This window comes from Passer montanus, unplaced genomic scaffold, assembly GCF_014805655.1.
Source record: "Passer montanus isolate IOZ18808 unplaced genomic scaffold, ASM1480565v1 scaffold109, whole genome shotgun sequence".
Taxonomy (NCBI): Eukaryota; Metazoa; Chordata; class Aves; order Passeriformes; family Passeridae; genus Passer; species Passer montanus.
The window spans coordinates 600,725-616,598 of NW_024357502.1; the positions used below are offsets into that span (position 1 = coordinate 600,725).

A 15,874-nucleotide genomic window follows, 5' to 3' on the forward strand; every position below is an offset into this window, starting at 1 on the left:
CCGCCCGCGCCGGCCCGCGCGTGATTGATGGCGGCGCAGACCAATAGGAAGGAGCGCGGTGAGACCATCCGCCAATGGGGAGCGCGGGGCGGGGCGGTAGGCGGGGCGCGGCGCAGCCATGCTGCTCTGGCTCTGGCTGTGGCTCTGCGTCTGCTGCTGGCCGGCCCGCGGTGAGTGAGGGACGGGGGAGGCGCGGAGCGGGGACAGCGCCCGGGCCGGGCCGGGCCGGGCCACCGGGCCCGCACCCGGGCCGCGCACACACCCCAGGCACCGCGGGCCGGCCGCCTCCCCGCTCGGCGCACCGGGATCCCGGTGTGTTTCCCCTCCCGTGTCAGTATCCCGGTGTGTTTCCCCTCCTGTGCCAGTATCCCGGTGTGTTTCCCCTCCTGTGTGTGCATCCCGGTGTGTTTCCCCTCCCGGCCTGCTGCGGTTCCTCTCCTGTACCTGTATTGGATTTCTGGGGCATTTCCCCTCGGGGCACCCCCACCTAATCAGGTTTCTCCTCCTACATCCCGATCCGGGCGCATTTTCCCTCCTGCATGCCCGTCCTGGTGCAAGTCCCCGGTGCAGCTCGCCCCAGTTGCATTTGCCCACCCCAGTCCAGCAGCATTTCCTCTGGGGGGGCTCTGAGCCCCCTGGATCTCCCCTCTGACCCAGGTGCATTTCCTATCCCGGTGTATTTCCCCTCCTGTGTCTTTCTCCCGGTGGGATTTCGGGCGCATTTCCCCTCCTGCACCCCAGTCCGGGCGCATTTCCCCTCCTGCACCCCAATCCAGGTGCATTTCCCCTCCTGCATGCCCGTCCTGGTGCATGTCCCCGGTGCAGCTCGCCCCAGTTGCATTTGCCCACCCCAGTCCAGCAGCATTTCCTCTGGGGGGGCTCTGAGCCCCCTGGATCTCCCCTCTGACCCAGGTGCATTTCCCACCACTGCGCCCCAGCTCCAGTGCATTTCCTGCTGCATCCTAACCCAAGTGCATTTTCGCTCCCACTTGTGATGCTGGTGGGTTTCCCCTGTGCTCCCCTCAGCCTGGGTGCCTAGCACCCCTCTCCCCTCCATGGCCCAGCTGCATTTTCCCTTCAGCACCCCGGTCCCAGTGCTTTTGTCATCCCCATCCCCTCTCAGCCCCTGGGAACTGCCACACCTGCCCTTGGAACACCCCAAAACCTTTGGGGAGTTTTGGGTCCTGAGCCCAGCCAGGATTTGGCATTGCTGGAGGGCCTGTTCTCTCCCCCCAGTCGTTCAGGAGGGATAACTGGGACTTTTCCCCTTTTTTCAGGGACTTTGCCCTTAGTTTCCCTTGCCTCAGCTGTTCCTTTCACCCCCAGGACTGCGCATCCATGAGTATTTGTACTTCCAAGTGCTGAGCCCCGGGGACATCCGCTACATCTTCACTGCCACCCCAGCCAAGGATTTCGGAGGCGTGTTTGTAAGTATTAAAAACTGAATCTGCCACTTTGGCTCCCTGCATGCCAATATTGCTCCTTGCTGGGACCCAGTGCTTTGGGGTTTTCATGGAAATGGAGCTCACTGCTCTTCCACAAGCATCCTCGGCAGGATTCCAGAGGCGGGGATTGGCCCCGGGGCTGGCTCTGAGCGTCCCTGAACCCGGGAGCCCAGAATCTCCCCCGAGCAGCCCCCGAGGGAGAGCGGGGTGTGGGACAGCCCACGCGGGCAGGGCTGGGCTGGGGAGCAGCTCCATGGCCCGGCTCAGCCCCGCCTGTCTCCTGGAGAACACGAGGTACGAGCAGATCCACCTGGTGCCGGCGGATCCCCCGGAGGCCTGTGGAGAGCTGAACAATGGGGTCTTCATCCAGGACCAGATCGCCTTGGTGGAGAGGGGGTACGTCTGCGTCATGGCAGCTGCTGGGGGACCCTGCTGGGCAGGAGGGGAGCGCTGGCCACACCTCCCCATCACCTCCAGATCCATCCTGTGCCTTTCCCCACACGGATAAACCAGGAAAATGAGAGGGTGTTCCTAGCCTGGAGAATTGCAGCTTGTATTTTTTAGCCTGTGGTAAGGCAGAAAAAAACGCTGTCTGGGTTCAGACTGAGAGAGTAGGTTTCGATTAGACAGTGGCAAAGAAACTCCTCTCTGTGAGCGGTGAGGCCCTGGCAAAGGTTGCCCAAAGAAATTCTGAATGCCTCATATCCCTGGAGGTGTCCAAGGCCAGGCTGGACATTGGGACTTGGAGCACCCTGGGAAGGTGTCCCTGCCATGGCAGGGGTGGCACTGGATGAGCTTTAATGTCTCTTCCAACCCAAACCATTCCACATTTTATTTAATTTTTTTTAGGAGTGTGGGTGGCTTGTACCTAAAACCAGACTCAGAGGAGCAGGGTTTGGAGGAGGTGTGGAATCAGGGAGACAATCCCCAGTCTGGCTGTCTCCAGGCCAGCTCTGGCAGGCGCAGGCTCTGGAGCTGCCTGTGGCCACCGCAGCTGGTGACAGTGTGGTCCCCCTGTGGCCCAGGGGCTGCTCGTTCCTGTCCAAGACACGAGTGATCCAGGAGCACGGCGGGCGGGCCGTCATCATCGCTGACAACGCCTACGACAACGACAGCTTCTACATCGAGATGATCCAGGACAGCTCCCGGCGCACGGCCGACATCCCCGCGCTCTTCCTGCTGGGCAGGGACGGGTACGTGCCAGGCTGCCTGCCCGGGTGGCACAGCTCACAAACGGCCGAGTGACAGCCTTGTCCCTCTCAGCAGGGAGGTCCCAGCTGGGCCTGGCTTTGGGAGCCGCGTTTTGCATGGATTCAGTCCTGCTCAGCAGGCAGCTGGAGCTGGGCTGTGCTTTGTGCCCAGGTCTGGCTGCACTGCCAGCCCTGGCAGCCGGGAACAGCTGTCACCCTCCATCCCCCAGGTACATGATCAGGCGCTCCCTGGAGCAGCACGGGCTCCCCTGGGCCATCATCTCCATTCCTGTCAACGTCACCAGCATCCCCACCTACGAGATGATGCAGCCCCCCTGGACCTTCTGGTAGCAGCTGGAGGCTGTGGTGGATCGAGGCCTTCCTGGTGCGTCCCAGGATCTTGCCCTAAGGACCAGGTTTGAGGAAAGGATCCCAACGTGCTCCAGAGATCCCGCTGGATCCGGCCACAGGGAGATCTTCCTGCTGGCACCGGTGCGTGGCCAAGGGCAAACACCAATTCCAGGGGGAACCCTGAGCCAGGCACCGGGCTGTGACTGTGTGGGAGGGGGGTGAGGGCCCAGAGCAGGCCAGCACCTCCCTGGAAACATTTGACGTTGTGCTGCTGATTTGGAGGGATGCAGGACTGGCAGGGATGGGGAGAGCGATAGAGGCTTGGTCTGTTCCAGCACGGCTCACCTGATGTCTGTATATTTTTGTCTGAGCTAATGAAGTCTGAGTAAGTTTTAGAGAAAGGGAAGTTTCTCTTTTATTTCCAGCAGTCAGCAGATGTTGGGATAAATCTCATCCTCAAATTTTTTCCCAGTAAAATTCTCCAAATGCCTCCTGCAGCTGGGGCAGGGCTCAGTCAGAGCCGCATGGGACAGCACAGCCTCCAGCAGGGATGGGCTGGTCACAAACCCAGAGCCCACACTTGAAGGTGTCTGTTCCCTGAGCCCTGTGTCCCCGGGTCACAGCCCACTCAGCACCCAGCAATACAAAGCACAGGTCCCCAGCTGTCACCAGTCTCGGTTTATTAGGAACACTGAAGGGGATGTGGCCCTGGTAAGGCTGGGGACAAGCAGCGGGAGGCAGGGTTGGCAGTGATGGCAGTGCCACAGGTGTGCCACCCTCGGTCCCACAATCCAGCTGCCACAGCCATGGCAGCAGGAACACAGCTCCCCAAAATCCGTGGAGGAAGGAAATAACCCTGGGTGCATCCCTGACCTGCTGCCTGTCTGTCATTTGGAGCCGTTGTCCCTCCAGCCACGTCTGCACACAGGGACACTGCTGCATGGTGTGGCCTTGAGGGTGGCACAAGGGATGGATGACAAGGGGACATCCAGTGGGGCCACTCTGTGCTGGCACATCTCCCCGGGCACATCCTTGTCCCACAGCCAGCTGAAGGGAGGGACAACTCCCTCCCTAGAGAACCCAAAGTGTCTTCTGGGTTTGGGATGACACCACAGCCCGTGTCAGCTCCTGGCCATTCTCCATCCCCACATGCTCCTGCAGTCTCTGCCCGGGGCTCTGTGTCACAGGAAGGATGGACTGAGCTGGGAAGGTGTCTGCAGGGTCTGCTCTGCTCTCCCTGCTGGACTCGAGCTCTGGGCCACTCTCCAGGGCATCCCCTGCAAGATCCTGCTGCCCCTCACTGCTGGCCAAGGCATGGAATGAGGATATCTAAGGGCCCCAGCTCCACAGGGTGTAGATAGTGCTAATATAGACATTAAATAGTACCCTCGTGCACAGACACACGGACACACACACACACATTGCCCTCGTCCCTGCAGGGTGGGAAGGACAAGCTCCTCCACATCCACAGCCTGCACAGACACAGCAGAGCGACCTCACGGGTGACAGCGTGGTGTCCCAGGGGCTGGCTGGACCCCACTCTCCTCCAGCCTCCCCTGCAAGCACCAGCCAGCCCCACCGGGAACTGGGATGTGCTGGAGGGCCACTGGCTCACAGCTTGTCCTCGCAGGGAGGACAGGGACAGCCTGACACACACACAGACACGCACAGGGACACAGACAGGCGGGAGCAGGGCCTGCCTCCGGCTCCCGGCTGCCCCCTCCGGCACCTCGGCACGCGGCGCCCACCCGACCCCACGACACAACCCTGTTCTAAATTAAAGCTGCTGCCTCTCGGAGGAGCCTCCAGGCCCTTCCCTTCCATCCCTTCCCTCTCCTCTCGCCCGGGACCAGGATCACACGTCAGTCATCTCATCCTCCAGCTCTGCATCGTCCGTCTCTCCTTCGCCCTCCTCCTCTTCCTCCGACGTCACGTCGGCGTCGTCGGCTTGCGCGAGGCACTTGGGACACGAGCAGGTGAACAAGTAGTTCTCCCTGGCAGGGGGGACAGAGGGATGGCGTGGGGACAGGTACACTCCCACACTGCTGCTGGGCAGGGGCCGGGAAGAGAACAGCCAGGAAGGGGCTAAACGTGTCAGACCCAGGAGTTTGGGGGGGCCATCCTGCTGGCTCAGGCAGGGTAAAGGTACCCCGGGTGCAGAGGGGGATTGCTCTGATGGACAGGGGGACAGTGACCCCCAGCAGGAACCTCTACCCTTGAGGGACAGAGAAGGAAAAGGAAGGGTCTGCAGGTGTAAGCATGCAGAGAGAAGGGGGAACCCAAATCCTACAACACATTACAAGGAGCTTGAAGCACCAGAAACACCACGTGCTGCACACAGCCCCTGCCACAAGCCCACTGAAGTTCACAGCAGCCCGTGCACAGCCACACCCCAAGGCACACACAGCCTGGGGTGGGGGTGCTGCCCTGATGCACTGTTTGGGGTGCCAGGGGGTGTGAGGTCCCTACCTGAGTATCTTGTTGCAGCCCCTACCTGAGTATCTTGTTGCGGCTGTGTCTGCTCCTCTCCCTCTGACAGCAATCTAAGTAACTGATGCAGATTTCCTGGCAGCAAACAGAAATGGGCAGGGCTCAGAATGGCTCCCCATGATCCCAAAGCAGCAGGATTTGCCCCAGTCCATCCCAGAACCAGGCAGAAATGGGGTCTGGCAGCCCCTACATGGGATGGGGACTGAATTCCTCTGCCAAGATGATGCAGGACACAGGATTTTGGGGCTGGGGTCCGTGGAGGATGTAGGGGACACAGGGATGATGCCAAGGTGATGCCTCAAGTCCACCCAGGCCCTGCTGTCTCACCTCTCCTGCGTCGATGTCCTCCAGAGCAGTGAGATGCAGGAGGAAGTTGTTTTCTGGGAAGGATGTCTCAGCATTGGGGATGCAGCTGTGGTTACCTACAGGCAATACAATCTCTGCTAAATGCCTGAGTGACTCCTGGAACCACACCACATCTGAGTGCATGTGAGTGCATCCAAGGCAGGACCGGCCATTCCACAGCTGGGCAAACTGCCAGGGAACACTGAGCACCACTCATCACATCTACCCCACCCCAACCCCTCCCACAGATGGCAAGCACAAACCCCTTTCTCCAGAGGAAGAGGTGAGCCAGCCGAGCACGGGACACTTCCCTCCTCACTACTGGTTCTCCTCCCAGTCCTTGTGTCACTTACAGCAGCTCTGCAGCACGTAGAGCCCTGATCCCTCGCAGTTGAGGAACTCTCCCGACTCTGCAGCACAGAGAGAGGTGTTAGAGCCTGGCATGGTCCATTCCAGCTCCTCCACACACAAGCACAACAGGACATCCATCAACATGGAACACCCACAGCCAGCACAGCCTGGGTGCTGCAGCGTGATTTCCCAAGAGCCTTTCCCTCCCACTGGGAGGGGATGGAGGACAAAGATTCATATCCCGAGGCCGCCTGCCCTGCCCCTGCCCTCCCAGAGCCTCACCCTTCTCGATGTCCTTGTAGAGCTGGTCGATGAAGGCGTCCAGCTCCTCCCGCTGCAGCATGGGCAGGTCCAGCGCATCGCACGCGTGCACCCACTGGCTCAGGGAGCTGGGAAATGGGACATGGCACAGTGCCAGTGCTGCTGGGGAGCAGGGGGACACTGCCACAGTGCCACAGCGCTGGGGAGCAGGGGGACACTGGCACAGTGCCACAGTGCTGGGGAGCAGGGGGACACTGCCACAGCGCTGGGGAGCAGGGGGACACTGGCACAGTGCCACAGTGCTGGGGAGCAGGGGGACACTGCCACAGTGCCTTGGGGAGCAGGGGGACACTGGCACAGTGCCACAAAACTGGGGAGAAGTGGGACACTGCCACAGTGCTGGGGAGCAGGGGAACACTGGCACAGTGCCTTGGGGAGCAATGGGACACTGTCACAGTCCCTCCCACAGTGCCTTGGGGAGCAGTGGGACACTGTCACAGTCCCTCCCACAGTGCCTTGGGGAGCAATGGGACACTGGCACAGTCCCTCCCACAGTGTCTTGGGGAGCAGGGGGACACTGGCACAATGCCTTGGGGAGCAGGGGGACACTGCCACAGTGCCCTTGGGGAGCAGGGGGACACTGGCACAGTGCCTTGGGGAGCAATGGGACACTGGCACAGTCCCTCCCACAGTGTCTTGGGGAGCAGTGGGACACTGGCACAGTGCCACAGAACTGGGGAGAAGTGGGACACTGCCACAGCGCAGGGGAGCAGGGGGACACTGGCACAGTGCCACAGAGCTGGGGGAGGAGTGGGACACTGCCACAGTCCCACAGTGCTAAGGGGGAGCAGTGGGACACTGGCACAGTGCCTTGGGGAGCAGGGGGACAGTGCCACAGTGCTAAGGGGGAGCAGTGGGACACTGCCACAGTGCCACAGTGCTTCAGAGAGTAGTGGGACACTGTCACAGTCCCACAGTGCTGTCACAAACAGGACATTTTTACAGTGCCACAGTGCTGTCAGCACACGGTGGGACCTCGCAGAGGAGATCCAAGGTGGCTCTGAGCAGCCAAGGCCTGGCAGAGGGATGTGAAAGGGTTGGACACAGCCATGATGAAGGTTTGTTTAAGTCTGCCTCTCTCTCCCCATCTCTTAAACCCAGCCATTCACATTCCACACCTCCAGTGCCTGCAGGGAGCACCCACAAAGCCCCATTACCTGGTTCCTATGCCTTGGCCATTGGTCCCGACGAGGGCAAAGAGGGATCGAAAGCCTTCTGGAGTGAACCACTGCAGGAGGGACAGACAGAGCACCTGAGGCCAGGCAGCCTGCAGGGTCACCTCACTCTGCAATGCTCCCAATGCCACAGGGAGCTTTGGGGGAAGCAAGGAACCAGCAGAGTCCCAGGGGAAGCCCTGGCCAAGGCTCCTGGGCTATCTGGGAGGCAGCTCCACTCACCCTGCTGAGATATTCATCATAAAGGGCTTCGGTGAAGAGCAAGCGCAGCAGCTCCAGCTGGCCCTGGCAGGACACAGAGCACGGTCAGGGAGGGGTGCTGTGGGTGCCAGCCCCGGGCTGAGCTGAGCCCAGCCCAGCCACAGCCTCCAGAAGGACCTGGGCTCCCCGGCCTGCCCTGCATGGCTGGAGGCTGCTGCCCTCACAGCTGTGAAATCCACCCATTTTAGCAGCAAAAGCCACCCACTCAGCAGCTAAATATCACGCTGTCCCAGCCCACAGCAGGAACATCTCCCCCACGGGAAGGAGCAGCATATCCCATGAAAGCATCACAAGGCCAAAACCCCCCAAGCAACCATTTCCTCACTGTCAGGGCCCTCCCTTTTAGCCTGGAGTTTCCAGTGTTTCCTACCCTGCTGTAATGAGGCTTTTGCATCTCTGGGCTCAGACACAGGAAGGAGAAGGAAGGCTCAAGGACTGAAGAGCTGCTGGGTCTTACCTTAAATTTGTCCCCCAGCAGCTTGTGCACAATCTCCTCTTCTTCATTTGCTGTCTTGTTGCAGAACTGGGAAAATGCCTTGATCCACCACTCCTTGTCTTTAGCCTGACAAAAGAATCAAGCAGAGGCATTGCACCAACACCACTCTCCTCCCCAGCCCAGAGAGAGGGAGGACTGTCAGAATAAATGCTGAGAAAGCCAGGCCAAGGAAACAGAGCCTTGGGAATAACATCCACAATGGGATAACAAAACCACCCACCGTACCTGTTTGATGGTGGCAACCATCCTGGCCATCAGCATGATGCTGGAGGTCTCTGGGGGGTAATGCATGTTTCTGTGGGATTAAAACAGAGAAGAGATGAGCAGATCAGGGCTGGCATGGGAGTGGAACGCTGGAGGGAGGCAGAGGCAGCTGCCATAGGTGTGGACAGGCCTGCACTGATCCAGCACAGTGCAGCATTGCTGTGTGGGGAAAAACCTGCACCCACCTGCCTGCTCCACCCATACAAACAATCCCCCTCCATCCTGCTCACTCTGCTGGGGCTTGGGACAAGGTTTGGGTCAGGGATGTTGCTTATCCCCTCTGGAACCATTTTTTTTGAAAGCAGGGACAGAAATGGGCCCATGGGATGCTACAAGGAGGATCTCCCAGAGGCTGGAGATCTGCAGGAGCACCACAAAACTGCAGGAGTGAGGGATGTGCACAGCTCAGCGCTTTGTAGCTCCTTAGTGGGAGAAAAATAAGGAGTGCTCAGCTGTGTGTCCAAAGCCCTGGGCTGGAACATCCCAACAGCCCACCAGGAGAAAGAGCTGGGCAGTGTCCCACGGCCACCCCCTCCCTCCAGCCACCTTGTGCAGGGATGCACAGCAAGGAGCCAGCCCAGGAGAGTCACCTCCCTTGCCCATGGGGCTGTAGGTGGGTCAGGCCCTACCTCCATGCCTCCTGCAGCTTGTTGAGGGGGTGCGTGGGGTCGTCCCGGGACGGGCCGAGGCAGAGCACCTGGTGGTACTGCTCCAGAGCTGCCTGCCTGCATTCTGCACTGCAGTACGTCACCTAGAGCGAGGGGACAGCCTGGCACTGCTGTGGCAGCAGGAAAGGGCTCCTGGATCCAGCTGTGCCCCCTCCCTGACCAGCAGAGCCCTGGCTCTTTGGCCCACAGCACGGAAAGACAGACAGCACAAGAGCCGGGCTGGATGGGAAGGACTCAAGGATGCCCAGGAGAGCACGGTCCCTCCTGGCAGTCCTGTACCTGGCAGCGGGGACACTGCTGGTGCAGGTCTTTCCGGATGCTGCACTGCTCCGGGTGAGGCAGCACCAGAGAGCTGTTCCCCAGCAGGCGCTGGGCGTTCTCCTCCGCAGTCTCCAGCGCCCGCAGGCAGTGATCACAGGCTGGGGGACACAGGAAGCGGGGAGGGATGGAGGGATGGATGAAGGATGGATGCCACTGGAAAGCCTTCAGAAAGCAAAGGGACCAGAACCCAGGGCAAAGCAACACAAGTGGTACCAACACCAAACAGGAACAAGAGGATGGGGCTTGGAGCAACCTGGGCTAGGGCAAGGTGTCCCTGCCCATGCTAGGGATGGAATATGATCTTTAAGGCCCCTTCCAACCCAACCCATTCCAAGATTCCTTGGTGGCACCTGGCACATTCCTCCAGAGCTGAGGGAAGTCACCATTCCTCAGATGGCATCTGAACTTGTCAACAGTTTGGTGCAAAGGCAGAAAAGGCAGCAGGGCCACCTTTACAGAGGCGCTAAGACAAACCCAAACCCTTCCCTCGGTACCTCTGCGGTCCCGCGGTCACCCCACCGGGACGGGGGACAGGGATGGGGCCGTGCCACCAGCACCAGCCGCTCACCTCGGTAGTTGTACAGGGCATTCCAGAGGAACTGCGACGACACCACCGGCCTCTCCACGAAGACTGTTTCCCCTTTGCGGATGTTTCTGGTGGCGAACAAGCCCTTTCCCTGCCGAGGGACAGCCGCAGGTCAGGGACGCGCCTCAAGCCGAGTCATACCCGGGAGCTGAGGGAATCCCTGCACGCCCTCCACCCCTGCGGGCTTCTCCTCGCTGTGCCCCCCGGGCCGGCCGGGAAGGGAGAGCCCCTCACGGGGGGCAGACCGCGGGCTGCTCACCTTGGCGCTGCTGATGAACCGCGCCTCCGCCGCAGCCCCGGCGTGTGGCCCCGCCGCGGCCGCCATCTTCGGGCGGCGACTTCCCCGCCCTGACCCGCCGGGCAGCGCCTCTTCCTCTTCCTCCTCCTCCTCCTCCTCTTCCTCCTCCTCCGCCGCCGCCCCCTGCGCCCCTCAGGGGTCCGCGCTCGCCATCGCCCCCCTCAGCCGCGGGGCGCGGGGGCCGGCGGCCATCTTGGCCCCCCTTCCACAGCCCCCGGCCAGCGTCTGAAAACAGCCAAAACACCCCAAAACACCGGCAAAACACCCCAAAACGGGGCCGGGGCGCTGCCGCTGCCACCCCAAATCGCGCAGGAGTTTGCTGCCTCTCCCCAGTCAGTTGTTATTATTTAACGATAGGGGAGTAGTCACAGGTCCCCCCTCACTCGAGGTCTCCCCTCCTGGAGAGGAGGCATCGCCCGCTGCCCTGCGCACCCAAAGTGGCCCGATTTCCCCCAAAAAAGCCTTCAAAACGCGCTACTGTGGCCACTCTGCCCTGGCTGCCTCCTGCATGGGGGTCTGCAAAGCCTTAGAGTCCAGGGAAACGCGTGTTTGGTTGTATTTACTAATTGGCGGCTCAGCCCCGCTCGTCGCTGGCCGGGCGGCGGGAGCGGGCTGGGAATTCAGCACGACTCCGTGTTCGGGGCTTTGGGCAGTGAGTTGGTGTCACTAGATGTCACTGTCGGCTCGTGGCAGCGGGTGACAAGGCGGGAGCTGCCGCCTCCATGCCCGGGCCAGCAGCTGAGCACGGCCTCAGCACTGGCCGCCGACCCGCGGCACGGCCGCAGGGATGGGCACTGCTCCGGCCACCGGCCGGGGGACAGGCGACAAACAGGCTGCCAGGGCCACGTCCCCTGGCCGTGCTGTGGGATCCGGGGCCGGTGGAGCCCGGGCAGGCTGTGCTCCATCGCACTGTGCCCGTGGCAGGGACCGCAAGGACACGGCACAGGTGGGGCAATGCTGCTGTCATTCACCATTACATCCTCAGCGATTCGTGGAATATTTATGTGGGAAAAGCCCACTAAGACTAGTCCAATGTTCCCTGGCACTGCCAAGGCCACAACTGAGCCATGTCCCCAAGTGCCACATCCACATGGCTTTTAGACCCCTCCAGGGATGTGATTTCCACCACTGCAGCTGTGCCAGGGCTGCACAGCCCTTCCTGTGAATGAATTTTCCCCAACATCCAATATAAACCTCTATAAACCTCCCCTGTCACAACCTGAGGCCATTTCTTCAGAGATTTCTTTATGGAAAGGGGTAGAATGGGCACTGTAAGGGGCTGCTCAGGGAGGATTGGAGTCCCCATCCCCTGAGATGTCCAAGGAAAGCCTGGAGGTGGCACTCAGAGCCCCGGGCTGGGGACAGCTTGGACTTGGTGACCTTGGAGGGATTTCCAGCCTCAGTGATCCTGGCATTCCTCTCCTGCCCCTGTTCCCTGGAGCAGAGCCCGACCCCCCCGGCTGTCCCCTCCTGGCAGGAGCTGTGCAGAGCCACAAGGGCCCCTGAGCCTCCTCTGCTCCAGGCTGAGCCCCTTCCCAGCTCCCTCAGGGATTCTGCAGCCCCTTCCCAGCTCCCTCAGGAATTCTGCAGCCCCTTCCCAGCTCCCTCAGGGATTCTCCAGCCCCTTCCCAGCTCCCTCAGGGATTCTCCAGCCCCTTCCCAGCTCCCTCAGGAATTCTCCAGCCCCTTCCCAGCTCTGCTCCCTGCCCTGGCCACACTCCAGCCCCTCAGGCTGGCAGAGCAGGAGCTGCAGAGGTTTGGCCACATCCACCTGCAGACACAGGTTCTTGTTCTCCAGGAGCCTGAGCACCCCATACTCACCAGGCATGACTGGTCTTACTGAAAATGTAATTATATCTCAGCAGGAACCAGCCCAGAGATAGTAACTCCCTTCATCTACTTTAATATGGGGTCATCAATAAATTGAAAAAATATGCTTAGCATATATTTTGTCCAAAATAGTTTATTAAGAAAAAACCCCTCAAACTCTTTTGAGAAAGATGAAAATATATTTGGTTTATTTGTTTTTGCTACTAATTTCAATTGAAAAATATGAGTACTTGGAAATCTTTCCATCTGGTTTTTGTTTTTATGCTCATTCCATCTCTCTTTTTAAAATTAACTCAATTTTTACCAAGAGACAAGGAAAATAAATAAGCAACAAGTATTAAGGCAACAACAACAACAAAAGGTATTTCTATAAATAACAATGTAAGAGTAAAGTGATATACAGTGTTCTAGGTCAGAAAGAGATGGAATAAATTATCCTGAGCTGATGGGCAGCCATAGAAAGGCAAGGTGACAGCCTGAGCCCTTAGTCCTGGCCCCCCCAAAGCCCTCCCCGCCCCCAAAAATCCAGCTGTTAACCGCATTGGCTGCTGCAGATGTGCTGGGAGCGCTGGTGCTGTGTCCCAGGGCACCTGCGGGGATAATGAGGAGAGAACGGAGCAGCTGCCTTGTCTGGGCCACAGTGGCACATCTGGCGCGGGGCAGGGGGCTGTCTGCTGCAGCAGCTGAGCTGTTGCAGCTGCTTTTTACTGCAGCTCCAGCCCTGCAGCAGCACACACACACACACACACACCCACCCCCTGGGCTAGGACAGCAGTGCCGGGGCACACACACCGCCCGGGGCTGGACCCAGCTCTGGGGAGCCATGGAAAAGGCACAGACACAGCAAGGCACTGACGGGAGGAGGCACTTCTGCTCCAGGGCAGGGTCAGACCCTGCTCCTCGCATCCAGGAGTCCAGTGTGGCAGCAAAGGGCTTCCCCGTTTGGGGCGTTCTGGTTGTGGTTGACCTGAGCATCAAACATAGGAGTGGAGAGGAAGAAGCGATCAGGGCACACAGCCACACATAACATGAGTGACCCTGGTTTTAAATGCCCTTGTGCTCAGAGCCATCAGAGACAGATCCCATTGCCTGCCCAGCATCAGACTCTCTGATTGTCATCTCAAAATCACCCTCTGATTGTCACCCCAGCACCAGAGACACTGTCACCCGAGCTTCAGAGTAACCCTCTGTCACCCCCACACCAGAGAAACCAGCAGATTGTCACGCCAACATCAGAATCGCCCTCTGATTGTCACCCCAGTATCAGTCACTCTGAATCTCACCCAGCACCAGAGACACCCCGACTGTCACCCCCCCGGGGCTGGACCCAGCTCTGGGGAGCCATGGAAAAGGCACAGACACAGCAAGGCACTGACGGGAGGAGGCACTTCTGCTCCAGGGCAGGGTCAGACCCTGCTCCTCGCATCCAGCAGTCCAGTGTGGCAGCCCGTTGGGGTGTTCTGGTTGTGGTTGACCTGAGCATCAAACATAGGAGTCGAGAGGAAGAAGCGATCAGGGCACACAGCCACACATAACATGAGTGACCCTGGTTTTAAATGCCCTTGTGCTCAGAGCCATCAGAGACAGATCCCATTGCCTGCCCAGCATCAGACTCTCTGATTGTCATCTCAAAATCACCCTCTGATTGTCACCCCAGCACCAGAGACACTGTCACCCGAGCTTCAGAGTAACCCTCTGTCACCCCCACACCAGAGAAACCAGCAGATTGTCACGCCAACATCAGAATCGCCCTCTGATTGTCACCCCAGTATCAGTCACTCTGAATCTCACCCCAGCACCAGAGACACCCCGACTGTCACCCCAGGCTTTCTGCTGGAAACTGTTTGTGTGTCCTGGTGCTTCATGAGCAAACAGATCACCTGCCAAGTGATGAAGACCCAGGAATTACAGCACTTGGCTACCAAACAGCAGCCAAAGAAATTCAACCAAAGAAATGCAGGAGGTTCCTTCCAGCCAGCTGCAGTTAGTCCTGTGGCTCCAGCTCTCAGATCAGTCTCACTTGGACCAGAGCAGCCCAGACAAGTCCCCAGGCATCAAAAAGCAGCCTGGTCCCCTCGGCTGCTCAAAGCTCCACGTCCACGGGGTCCTCCTCGTGGTCCTTGCTGCCGGTGGAGTCGGCGCTCGCAGGCTGGATCACCCCGAACTGCGACAGCTTTGCCGCCTTCTGCTCCATGCTCTGCTTCCTCCACTTGATCCTCCGGTTCTGGAACCAGACTTTGACCTGGAGGGGAAGTGGCACAACAGCTTAACCCGAGGGCTCCAGGAGCCCTTTTCCAATCCACGTACTTCCGAGGTGGGTATCCCCAAAAAGCAGAGTTCCTCAAATTGGGGATGTGCATTATTCCCTCAGGGAATAGTGAAGGAGAACAGGAGAGGTGAAACTACAGAGGGCAGAGTGGTGATGGGAAAGGATCGGGGGCAGGGGGTGCAGCTGCACTGAGAAGGCTCTGGCCAGGGAAGTGAAGGAAGCAGCTCCCTAAGGAGCCCCTGAACCCATCCCCAGGACTGCAGTTGCCATAGGGCATGATGAGCCCCCCGATAATTATCCACTGTCCCCCAGAACTGGCTTTGTTTTGCTCTCCCTTTTCCCAGCTGAATTTAGATCCCACTGTGGAAGATCACCTGGCTCCTTCCTTCCACACTAAACAAGCAATTTACAGTGGGAGGAGCAGGAACTCACAGGGCAGAGCAGGGAAACAATTATATCCAGTGTCGTAAAAGGACACTTGAAACAGTCTCCAGAGGATCGTGACAATGCAGACACAGCAACCAGCCCAGTTAGAACTCTAAAGCACAGCAGGGTTATGCTGCTGAATGCTTTTTGTTCCACTTCATGGATTCTGAAATCTTGTCCAGAAACCATCCGACCTCTAGGCACATCTCTTCAATGTCACCTGGCAGCAGGGTGTCCCACGGGTCACTTTGCACCGTGTCCTCCTCCCGCCACACTTCCCAGTGGGAAGGTCAGCACAGAGCAGCCCCAGGATCGGTTCCAGCAGCTCAGCTCCCCATCCCTCACCTGGGTCTCTGTGAGATGCAGAGTTGCAGCCAGGTCCACCCTCTCCGTGCCCACCATGTACTGCTGCTTGAGGAACTCCTGCTCCAGCCGCTCCAGCTGCTCTGGTTTGAAGACCGTGCGGACTCTCTTCATCTTGCAGGGCCCCCCCGACCTCCAAGGCCCAGGGGGACCCAGCGGGTTGGTCCCGACACAGTGAGACAACTCCAGCCCTGTGAGAAAGCAGCAAAAATTGAAGGGGTCTGCACTAAAGGAGCTGGGTGAAAGCACCGAACCCAGCAGGGATGTCCCTGCCCTGTCCCTACCCAGACAATCTCATCCACACTCCTTTTCCCATGAAAAGCTGGAGTAGAACTTTTGAGGGTCTGTTCCATGATTTCACCCTCAGGGTCCACCAAGGACAGTCTGGACGTGCAGCCAGACCCAAAGAGCACTCAGTGAGGTG

The 15,874-nt window shown here is 59.2% G+C and overlaps 3 protein-coding genes across 3 annotated transcripts; 1 reads left to right on the top strand and 2 right to left on the bottom strand.

Moving 5' to 3' along the window:
• The first annotated feature begins 91 nt into the window (after nt 1-91).
• Nucleotides 92-3,387, top strand: PRADC1 (protease associated domain containing 1). The gene is made up of 5 exons (XM_039724466.1): nt 92-170; nt 1,327-1,427; nt 1,732-1,841; nt 2,471-2,638; nt 2,866-3,387. The coding sequence occupies exons 1-5, from the start codon at nt 119-121 to the stop codon at nt 2,984-2,986; spliced, it is 552 nt and encodes a 183-aa protein (XP_039580400.1). The 5' UTR covers nt 92-118; the 3' UTR covers nt 2,987-3,387.
• A 262-nt stretch (nt 3,388-3,649) lies between these two features.
• On the bottom strand, nt 3,650-10,674 carry SMYD5 (SMYD family member 5). Its single transcript, XM_039724450.1, has 13 exons — nt 10,524-10,674; nt 10,247-10,355; nt 9,637-9,776; nt 9,319-9,440; nt 8,651-8,720; nt 8,387-8,491; nt 7,891-7,953; nt 7,651-7,721; nt 6,455-6,561; nt 6,175-6,231; nt 5,804-5,898; nt 5,481-5,551; nt 3,650-4,980 (listed from the first exon to the last, which is right to left on the bottom strand). Exons 1-13 carry the CDS (start codon nt 10,587-10,589, stop codon nt 4,842-4,844), a joined length of 1,215 nt encoding a protein of 404 aa, XP_039580384.1. The 5' UTR covers nt 10,590-10,674; the 3' UTR covers nt 3,650-4,841.
• A 3,143-nt stretch (nt 10,675-13,817) lies between these two features.
• LOC120509657 (homeobox protein not2-like) lies at nt 13,818-15,633 on the bottom strand. The gene is made up of 2 exons (XM_039724585.1): nt 15,433-15,633; nt 13,818-14,634 (listed from the first exon to the last, which is right to left on the bottom strand). Exons 1-2 carry the CDS (start codon nt 15,562-15,564, stop codon nt 14,476-14,478), a joined length of 291 nt encoding a protein of 96 aa, XP_039580519.1. The 5' UTR covers nt 15,565-15,633; the 3' UTR covers nt 13,818-14,475.
• Nucleotides 15,634-15,874: the final 241 nt, after the last annotated feature.